The 10,997-nt window shown below is 37.4% G+C and overlaps 3 protein-coding genes across 5 annotated transcripts; 2 read left to right on the top strand and 1 right to left on the bottom strand.

Moving 5' to 3' along the window:
- The first annotated feature begins 724 nt into the window (after positions 1-724).
- Positions 725-4,341, top strand: LOC130505797 (uncharacterized). 2 transcript variants are annotated; one of them, XM_057000404.1, is made up of 9 exons: positions 725-876; positions 1,223-1,992; positions 2,064-2,270; positions 2,366-2,455; positions 2,550-2,657; positions 2,746-2,958; positions 3,058-3,390; positions 3,462-3,815; positions 3,887-4,341. In XM_057000404.1, the coding sequence occupies exons 2-9, from the start codon at positions 1,231-1,233 to the stop codon at positions 4,166-4,168; spliced, it is 2,349 nt and encodes a 782-aa protein (XP_056856384.1). In that variant the 5' UTR covers positions 725-876; positions 1,223-1,230; the 3' UTR covers positions 4,169-4,341. The 2 variants fall into 2 exon arrangements, with proteins under 2 accessions (XP_056856384.1, XP_056856385.1); XM_057000405.1 differs by having other exon boundaries at positions 726-876; positions 3,894-4,107.
- Positions 4,342-4,889: 548 nt separating this feature from the next.
- On the top strand, positions 4,890-9,105 carry LOC130505796 (uncharacterized). Of its 2 annotated transcripts, none has more exons than XM_057000403.1 (4): positions 4,890-7,677; positions 7,761-8,048; positions 8,127-8,232; positions 8,423-9,105. In XM_057000403.1, exons 1-3 carry the CDS (start codon positions 7,055-7,057, stop codon positions 8,206-8,208), a joined length of 993 nt encoding a protein of 330 aa, XP_056856383.1. In that variant the 5' UTR covers positions 4,890-7,054; the 3' UTR covers positions 8,209-8,232; positions 8,423-9,105. Both variants share the same exon structure in this region; 1 of them encodes a protein (XP_056856383.1).
- A 937-nt stretch (positions 9,106-10,042) lies between these two features.
- On the bottom strand, positions 10,043-10,564 carry LOC130505798 (uncharacterized). Its single transcript, XM_057000406.1, has one exon. The coding sequence runs from the start codon at positions 10,562-10,564 to the stop codon at positions 10,043-10,045; it is 522 nt and encodes a 173-aa protein (XP_056856386.1).
- Between the last annotated feature and the right edge of the window lie 433 nt (positions 10,565-10,997).

Here is a 10,997-nt window from a genome sequence, read left to right as displayed (position 1 = left end):
AATTATCATTGATCCTCGGACTAAAGAGAATGTAAAATATATTGCAAAAGATAATTCAATTACAAAGCTTAGTAACGCAGTTGTCAGGCACATTGACGACTGACCCACATAAATAGAGTGGTCAACTCACAATACCAGCTGCAAATGCTCCAATAAGAATTGATGTTCTAGAAGAATAATATCAAACTGCTAGTCACGCCTATAGCGTGGTATACAAATCGGTTCCAAAAATAAGAATCCTCGTAAATGGAAATGAGCATAAATTGTAATGGTCAAGAGGAAATAAAGTTTTTGAATGATCTTCAGAAGAGACATTAAACATGACTAAAAGATATTCAGGTACCTGAGACAATAAAGAGATCTCAATAAGTGATGTCATGTATGAAATAAAATGGAACTGATAAACAAATCGACGTCGATGATATTTATGCATGCAAAGTAGCAGTTGATATGATAAATGAGAAAGAGGATCATGAAAGAAAATCTATTGAAAAGTGTACACAAAGAATTGATTGGCCCACTACAGGAAATGTGGGTATTAATAGCGTCGTAGTATAGCGTTTTTTACAGCTCTGCTATTGTATACCAACACTGGCCTTTATAATAGCGTTTATTAAACTGAAACGCTATGTTTGTAATCGCGGGAAAAGAAAAGAATTTGACCGCGTAAATTAACAAAGTGAAGCCGCCTTACCATTGCAGATCCAAAGATATTAGCTATCGTAAATGTAAAAATATATTATTTTAAAGCAAAAAAAAAAATAAGTAAACAAATACGTCTCGATTCCTTAAACTCTAGATCATTCTTCACTCTCTTCACTTTCTCACTGTTTCTAAGAAACTCCCGAGTGTTCTCACGAATCGAAGCTTCAGCAGGTATGTTTCTCAGAAACTCTCGAGTGTTATATCTCATCGATTGATATTGTTTCTTCATGTGATTTTGGGATTCGATTTTGGCAAAACGATTCGATTTTGAGATTTGATTTTGATTTGGACATGTGAAAGTTTGTGATTTTCGGTTTCGATTTGAACATGCAATTCGGTTTTGATGTTTAGTTTGGTTTTAATTTCCATATTATCAGTTTAGTTCATAGAATCTCTTCGATTCGAATCTCTTTTCACATGCATGTCCGCGTTAACACATTATTCGATTATGGGTTTGTTCGGTTTAGATTTTGAATATGATTGTGGGTTCCGATTTGATTTTGGATTTGTTTATCAGTTTCAGAAATGGCAAAAACAAGAGGAGGAGGACAAGTTGGTTCTCGTCGGAGTAGACGTAATCAAGGCTTGGATGTAGTAGATCCAACACTAACAGTGAAGAAAAGAACAACAAAGAAAGTGGCTGCCCCAACAAAGGCTTTAGTTCTAACGCCAACGAGAAGAAGTAGTAGAATCAAGAAAGTGGCTGCTCAAGATGACGAGGTAGAAGATGAGCTAGAAGATGTTACACCAGAATATATTCCGCGAGATGATGAGCTAGAAGATGTTACACCAGAATATATTCCGCGAGATGATGAGGTAGAAGATGTAACACCGGAAGATGTAACACCAGTGGCTGATCAAGCTGAGAAGGCAAGGTCTGAAGATGATAAAGAAGAAGGAGAAGCTTGTTTGAAAGGACAGGAACAGAAAGAGGATGATGGAGAACCTGCTAATATGGTAGAAGATGAAGTTCTCAATGAGGAAGGGAACGAAGAAGTCAGCAATGCTCAAGATGATGAGATTCCTAGTAACGAAGGAGTTGAGCTACAAGGGGAAGAAGTGAAAGAAAAAAATAGAAAAGGACCAACAAAGATGCGTAGAGTGGCTGAAAATCCTAATGAAAAGGTTGCGGTCACATTCACTGACTTTGGTGAGCATGTTGGACCTGGTTCAGTAACACTATCATCTTTTCTTGGTCCTCTTGTGAGGGAACATGTTCCGGTAACACTTTCTGATTGGAGAAGACTTGATGCAGCGACTAAAGCAACAATGTGGGAAGAAATTCAGGTATATATATGCTTTATTGAACCACAATATGACATTATAAACATGTTTGACCTTTGCTTATTTTGATGCAGGGGAGGTTTAACTTGCAAGAAGAGTGGCATAAAGCTGTTATTTTCAAGCAGTTGGGAAGCTTGTGGAGGGCTGGGAAGTCAAGGCTAGTGTCACAAGTACGGGCAGCGAAGACTGCTGCTGAGAGATTAAAATTAAAACCCAGCAACGTCCCATCTATACAAGTGTGGAACACTTGGGTTAGGAGCAAGACTACCTCAAGATTCACGGTAAATTATCCATATTTATATGTCATGTTCTATAAATTTAATTATGTCTTATTTCATGTCTTATAGATTTAGTCACATTCATATTTATATTGTAGGAAATAAGTAATAGGTACCGAGAGCTGAGAAAAAATCAGATTCCTCATACCACCAGCCGCAAAGGAATGATTCGTTTAGCTTATGATATGGTAAGTAATATGTACTCAAACATCTATATATTGTATAGCTTATTAGAATCATTAAACCTCTGTGTACTGAGATATATGTATGTATTTCATATAGAAAAAAAAGAGTCAAGACCCGAAAAAAGTGAGTAGGAGTAAGGTATGGATTGCGGGACATACTCACGCTGATGGTAGACCCGTGAAGCCTCAATATGCTGAGACTATTGTAAGAATTCTGGAACTTGTTATATATTGTGTTTCATCTTCTTGGATTATGATCATTGAGTTATATTGTGTATAAATGTTCGTATCAGGAACAAATCCAGTCACTTGATAGTCAAATGGACTCTACATCAGCTGCTGATAACATAAGGGAGGATGCTGTCACCAAGATTTTGGGAAAAGACAAACCTGGACGAGTAAGGGGGTTTGGTAGAGGGATTACGGCTACTAAACTAGCATTTCTGCAATCTAGAGACGCAAAGATTGCTGATATGGCTAGTGAGATTGAAGAGTTGAAGGGCATGGTCCGAGAGTTAGCTGGAAAGAAGTTACTCGTTTTCACTACATTTACTCAACTGGTCTGATTACAGTTAATAATTAATAATGGTTTTCTCTTCTCACAGAAAACTAATGGTGAGACTGAAACATCTGAGACAAGTGTTGGATTCAAAGAAGGAGTCAGAGTACAAATACTGGATTGGTTTGAGTCAGAAGATGTAGTTGTTGGTGAAGGAGAATTTTGCTCTGATGAACCGATGTACAAAATTGGTCGTGTGCCTATTGGTCCTAATGTAGTGGCTGTTATTGTTAAGTCTGCATTAATCTCGGAAGCTTTTCTCTGGAGGCCTACGACAGATGTATTATCTCTTGAGGACGCAGTGGGATGCAAAGTAGCTTGGCCAATAAATAAAGTGGTTTTGGACAGGAATCCAGTAGCGTCTCAAGATGTATCGATGGTAAAGTTTTTTAATCTAGTACTTTTTCGACATAAGTATAGGTCTCTCATCATTAGCTTGTTACATTGTAGCAACACAAGGAAGGCGAAACTCGAAGATGCAAAATCTATGACTGGACTTCAGAAGAAGAAGAGGTTATTGCTGAAGGTCTCCTGTGCTCATCTAATTCCAAAGAGATGGTTAACAATATACCTCTGGGTCCAAATGCGGTGAGCATTGAAGTGGTGAAGGTGTTTAAAGATAATGCTCATTTGTGGAGGCCAACTGCGGAGATGTTTTTGATTGGTGATGCAATTAACGAGAAAATCGCATGGCCACTCCTCAAGTTTGAAATCATGGCTTCGATCACTACAGCTGCAACACCTGCAAAACCTGCAGCCACGAAAACAGCATCACCTACCAAACCAGCAAAGAAAAAAGCAATGGTATGTTATTGAAATGAATAACCTTGTATTTGTTTGTCTGTTGGTTGACGTTGGAACTTGTTGAGTTTTAGAGGTCAGGCAGCACTAGTACCACCAAAAGTGCAAAGCAGAAGTGTATTCTCTTCGACTGCAGCAACACCGGACGTAAGGTAGCTGAAGGAAGAGTGGCTTCAACTGATCCGAAAGAGCTGTGTCACTTTGTGCCCCTGGGTCCAAATGCAAGCAAGGTGTGGGTTGAAGTGGCTAAGATTGGTGATGCAAAGGTGTGGAGGCCAAATTCAGAGATTGAATACATCTCTGATGTAATAGGTTCGGTTGTGGCATGGCCAAATGATAAACTGAAGTTGGTGTGAAAGTCTGAAACAATGTAGCTCTAGTTGTGTTTTTTTTTCTCGACGGCTCTAGTTGTATTTCTAGTTTGAACTTATGTGAAGTTATGTGTAATATTTATGTGTGATATTATGTGTAAGTTCACAAACAAAAAACAAATATTATGTGTAATATTAAGATATAATCTTGTGTACTATCGTTCAAATCTTTAAACTCCAAACAAATCCCTAAACCACAAACAAATCTCCAAACCCTATGTCCAAATCCCTAAACCCTAAAAAAATCCCTAAACCCCAAACAAATCTCCAAACCTTAATTCCAAATCCGTAAATCCCAAAGAAATACCTAAACCCCAAACAAATCTCCAAACCCTTATTCCAAATCCCTAAACCCCAAACAAATCCCTAAATTGTTTTAGATGATAGATTTTTAAATTATAAGAAATCATATTGTAATCTTAATTTTATAAAAGACATTTGTTAAAAAAATTATAAAACTCATTTGTCCAAAATTCCAAACTCTATAGTCTTTGTACATACAACTATGTCTTAGTGTTTATGAATACATGAGTTATATTGATGAGTTTTATAAAAACTCATATAAAAATTTTATATATATACGAAATTATTTTTTAAAAATTGGAATACTAGTAATAAAAATTTTAAAATTTAATTTACTTTTTTTTTGCTTATAAATCTATTTTATGTTAATTTTCTGATTTCAAACAAAATTAATACTCAGAGCCAATGGGGAGTAACCTACAGGATTGCAGACGTGGAAATTGCATACGCCGATGGATACATCTCGCCATCATTGATCAGAGCCGTTCTTTTCTAAGCCAATGAGGAGCCACCACTAAGATCGCAGACTGATTAATCCTACACCGTTTGATTTACTGAACTTACTTTGATCAGAACCGTTCATTTGTTTTTCTCATTCTCTTCTCTCAGAACACAACTCCAAACAAAACATCCTCTTTTTTCAGAACAAATCTAAGATCTGAAAGATGTGTATGTCTCGTTATCTTTGATTTGGATGACTCTTAGTTCCGTTCACCGATTGAAATAACGCAAATGGATAAGACGTGGGTTTGGCTGCCAAGGTATAACCTAAGATCTCTCGAGCTCACTTGTATTCACCGATTGAAAGAAAGCTAACTACTTTTTCTGATATATCATGTAGGAATAGTGACGAGTACTCAGAAGGAGCAACTAATTTCGTGTATTCATCAGCAAGAAGATTGGGAAATCTGTCTGAAATGCTGTGTCCTTGCAGAGACTGCCGCAATTTAAGCCATCAGCTAGTTGATAAAATAGTCGAGCATCTAGTGATTAGGGGTATGGATAAGAAGTACAAGAGCTCTTGTTGGAGTATTCATGGTGAAAAAAGAGAATCTAAAGAAGACACTGGTCCTGGCAATGAAAGGGAGGCATATGAGTTGTTTAAGACAGCATTCTCCATGGATGAAGATGGTCCAAATCAGACGAATGAAAGTGGGGTGGAGCCAAATGATGGTGATGAAGCAGCAGAGGAAACTGAGTTTAGGAAAAAGTTAAGAGACGCTGAAACGCCATTGTACTCGGATTGTATACAATCAAACACACGAAGGTTTCAGCAATCATGGGACTTTACAGATTCAAGGTTAAAAGTGGTGTGTCTGAGAATTACTTCGATCAGCTGTTGGTTTTGCTTAAGGATATGCTACCTGAAGACAATGTGCTTCCAAAGAGTATGGATGCAATCAAGAAATTTCTGAAGATCTTTGGGTTCGGCTACGACAATATTCATGCTTGCAAGAATGATTGCATACTGTATAGGAAGGAGTATGAGAACCTACAAAGCTGTCCAAGATGCAAAGTTTCAAGATGGGAAATGGATAAGCACAGTAATGAGATAAATGTGGGGATTCCGGCAAAGGTCCTTAGATATTTTCCAATCAAGGACAGGTTTAGGAGGATGTTTAGATCAAAGAGGATGGCTGAAGATCTGCGTTGGCACTATACCAATGCGACTGAAGATGGTACGATGCGACACCCCGTTGATTCTATCTCTTGGGCACAAGTGAATGATAAATGGCCAGACTTTGCTGCTGAACCAAGGAATCTTCGACTTGGAATTTCTACAGATGGGATGAACCCTTTCTCCATGCAAAACACCAATCACAACACATGGCCAGTGTTGTTAGTGAACTACAACACGCCTCCAACGATGTGTATGAAGGCTGAGAATATAATGTTGACATTGCTGATCCCTGGTCCAACAGCTCCTGGTAATAACATAGATGTCTACTTAGCACCATTAATAGATGATCTGAAAGATTTGTGGGCTGAGGGTATTGAAGTCTATGACTCATTTGCGAAGGAGAATTTCACACTTAGAGCCTTGCTGCTTTGGAGTATCAGTGACTATCCAGCATTAGGAACCTTGTCTGGATGTAAAGTGAAGGGGAAACAAGCATGCAATGTATGTGGAAAGGATACACCTTCTAGGTGGCTTAAGTTCAGCCGCAAGTTTGTCTACATGGGAAATAGAAAGAGACTACCGCCTGGCCATCGTTACAGATATAAAAAAGCTTGGTTCGACAACACAGTGGAGGAAGGGAATGCGAGTAGGATACAAACTGGCGCTGAGATATATGAGACATTACAAGCTTTTAGGAATGATTTTGGAAGACCTCTAGATAAGGAGAAAAAAAGGAGAAGACCAGAGTTGGAAGATGATGAGATGGTTCAAGAAGAAGAGTGTGAAGAAGAAGAGTGTGAAGAATCAAATGATCTATGGCGGTGGAAGAAGAGATCAATATTCTTTGAACTATCTTACTGGAAGGTAAAGCATAGTAATCATGAACTATATTCTCTCCTTCTTGTATATGAATATGCCTAACAGTTTCTTGTTTAATGTCTTAGGATATGCATGTTCGTCATAATATTGACGTTATGCACGTTGAAAAGAATGTGTCGGATGCTATACTGTCTATCTTGATGCAAAGTTCGAAGTCAAAAGATGGTTTGAAAGCAAGAAAAGACTTAGCAGATATTGGAATCAGAAGTCACTTGCACACAGAGGTTAGGAGTTCGAAAACATACTTACCTCCAGCATCGTATTGGCTATCGAAGAAAGAGAAGACCATTTTCTGCAAAAGGTTATCTCAGTTTAGAGGTCCTGATGGTTATTGTGGAAATATTGCAAATAGTGTTTCAGTTAACCCTCCTAATTTAGGTAGTTTAAAGTCGCATGATCATCACGTGCTAGTACAGAACTTGTTACCAGCTGCATTAAGAGGGTTGTTGCATAGTGGTCCTAGGATTGCCATTAACAGATTATGCAGCTACTTTAACAGGTTGTGCCAACGCATCATTGACCCGGAGAAACTTATATTAATGGAGACAGAGTTTGTGGAAACAATGTGTCAACTGGAGCGCTTCTTCCCTCCATCTCTTTTTGATATCATGTTCCACCTTCCAATACATCTCTCAAAAGAGGCACGCTTGGGAGGACCAGTTCACTTCCGCTGGATGTATCCATTTGAAAGGTTTGATGTACTCATTTGCTTCGATTAATGTATTTCTTGCAATGATGTTTGACTAATATTAATATTGCTTGACTGAGTTATAGGTACATGAAAACACTAAAGGCCTTTGTTAAGAATTATGCAAGGCCAGAAGCATGTATGGCTGAGGGGTATTTAGCTGGAGAATGTGTTGCATTTTGTTTAGAGTTCCTTCAAGATTTAGTACAAGTTCAAGAACCAGTTAATCGTAATGAAGATATTGAGGCTGATAGAGTCGTGGTTGAAGGTCGACCTCTGCAGAAGGGAGTAAAGGTCACCCTTTCAGATAAAGATAGAGACATTGCTCATCGCTATGTGCTAATGAACATGGCATCTATGGATCCCTATGTTGAGTAAGAGGTTACCCTTTCTGTTTCATCTACTTTTAATTATAATTTGTTGTTCAAACCTGTTGTTTAATGTCAAATCAGGATGCATTTAGAAGAATTACAAGCTAATGATGCTCGATGTGCTAGAAATGAAACTCTGCTGTGGAAACACCATACTGAGTAGTTTGCAGAATGGGTTAAAAAAAAGGTTTTCAACTCCAACTCGTTTTCTTCTATAATATTTTATTCATCTTGTTGGATTGATGAACATGTCGAGATTGTTGGATGAACACGTTGTTAGATTGTTAGATTGACAATACTGCTTAGCTCTTAGCTTGATGATGAACACGTTGTTAGATTGTTGAATTGTTCGATTGATGAACATGTTGTCTTCGCAGATTCAGTCAGACTCAACAAATAGTCATTCTAAGGAGTTGAGGTGGTTGGCATTCGGACCAAGAAATGCTGCTTTAGCATATAAAGGGTTTATTATTAAGGGCCAGCGGTTTCATACGGATGCGGTTAAGCGGAAGACTCAAAACAGTGGAGTAAGTTATGAAGCATTTAGCATGTGTAGATCAAGTGCTCGAGATATGAGACAAGTTGCTGATATGCTTACATATTATGGAGTTATAAAGGAGATTTTACTGCTGGACTATCACATGTTCAAAGTACCGCTGTTCAGATGCAATTGGGCTAACACAGGGAATGGTGTGAAGGAAGAAGATGGCTTCACTCTCGTTAACCTTCATATGAACCAGGCAGCTTATTTGAAAGATCCGTTCATTCTGCCCTCTCAAGCAAAACAGGTTTTCTACTCTAGGGAAGATGATAATTGTAATTGGTATGTTGTTATGAGAGCACCACCTAGAGGCTACCATGAGTTGGAAACAGAAGAGGTTTTAGGTGCTGCAGCTTTACCTGTCCAAGAAGTCGATGATCTGTGTGATGAAGCTTCTGATGATGATAGTCTTTATGTTAGGGATGATTGTGAAGGGTTGTTAGTGGTAGATTGATAATATTTCATTTTGTAGTGTTGATGGTTTGTTTAAACAAGGAAATGTATTACGCTGGCCTTTTTTTTAATATGAGTAATTTTAAAAATTACAAAAATTCGAAATAAATAATCCATTTTAAAAATATAAAATCAATTTATAATTATATATATATATATATTAAATATTCGGGTAAATAAAACGATTTAATAACACGAAACATTTGCTATCTTTGTATAACAAATTGCTATAGATAACTTCAGATTAATGAGTATTAATAACAATTATAACATGTTATTATAAGATTTAACAATTGCATAGAAAACGACGCTATCGTTGTTTACTTAACTATAGCATACGAAAGATCCGCTATAGAAAGTGTCGGACCTATTATAACGGGCGCTGTTAGAGCGTTTAAGGAAACGCTATGGTAAGGGACTAATAGCGTTTAACGGCCGCTATTAATACCCACATTTCCTGTAGTGTTATTAAGGAACTCTAATATGTAAATCTTGCAGAGAAATGTTATAGTTACCCCTTAATCTCAAATACAACTTTAAATACATTTGAAAATTTTACATTGGGAGACACAACTTGAGTTTCCAATTTCAGTAAGAAACACGTGGGATTTAGATATCTCTATACGAACATAATTATAATTTTTATCTAAAATATACAACCATAACTATTTTTTACAAAGAAACACTGTTGCGTTGCTCTGTATAACTAGGTACATCTAAGAAATGTAGATAAAACTAGATGCCATAACTCTGGGACTTATATTGTCTAACTATATATTACATTATCTGAAACTTAGTAAAAGTAGACATTACATTATCTGAAACTAATCTTCAATTGGCCAGTGGGCAGCGGTCATGTGAATTTCATGGCAGAAGTCCCAAACTGCACATTGCCAGAAACAATGATCGCATATCCCATGTGTTCTTGATCCATCTTAGGAGACTACAAACACCGGTTCTTCTATTGCGGAGCACCGGTAATCATGTGAGACGGAACAAGGCTTTATTCTTTCCAGTATAGACATAAACACCTCACGTTTTTCATAACCCCAATGGGCTGAGGATTATTATTCCTGATCATGTAATACATCCGATCAACAAATTCACGACTAAAGTTAGGATAGTTGTGAACCAACCCTCCATCATCTACACTAAACGCTAAGTTGAGCATTCCATCTACATACTTGGCCAACAACAATCTTCTCTCAGCAGCAAGATGGATTTTCTCTCTTCCTTGATCAAGTAAATGGAGGTAGAAGAACTCATACATACCGCGCAAGTAGATGGCCTCTAGATTACCGGCTTGGTAGCACAGAAGTCGGAATTTTCTTACAGCATTAACCTCATTAATCCAATCATCGAAGTGAATGAGATCAGCAGATCGATATAAGTAGTCATCTCTGCCGATTTGATTAACCCCGGAGAAAGCAATTCTTGCACTACCGAAGTCCCAGATGTGAAGTGTTGCTACCTTTGAGAGAATCTTATGGAGGATGGAAGGAGGGAGAGAAGCCAAGTTCGACATGGAGAAGTGTGGAGAGATATTCGAGATATTCGTTTAATCGAGTAAATGGAAAGATTAACGTTTTTGGACAGGTGATAAACCTACTTATAATGGGGATGATCCTCTTACCGATAGGATTGTATTTACTATCCCACTTAACAGTATTTTGATAGACGTCTTTAGAAGACGAGAAGACACGACTTATCACTGCAAGAACAGGCGCATGGGTTGATTTGAAACTTTGAAAAACGAACATGCAACAAAGAAATATTCTGTGAATAATTTAGTGAAACTCACCGAGTGGGTTATTTTAATAACTGTCTCATTTCATGATTTATTTGAGTTAGATATTCATTTAATCACACCATAGCGTAACTTTTTATTTTAATAGTTATAACCAAAATATAATACTTTTTGAAAGAAATACACTTCTAATGTGAATATAATTATAATG

Source organism: Raphanus sativus, unplaced genomic scaffold, assembly GCF_000801105.2.
Source record: "Raphanus sativus cultivar WK10039 unplaced genomic scaffold, ASM80110v3 Scaffold2588, whole genome shotgun sequence".
NCBI classification, from domain to species: domain Eukaryota; kingdom Viridiplantae; phylum Streptophyta; class Magnoliopsida; order Brassicales; family Brassicaceae; genus Raphanus; species Raphanus sativus.
The sequence above is the reverse complement of the archived record's forward strand: the minus strand, read 5'-3'. Positions and strand labels throughout refer to the sequence as shown.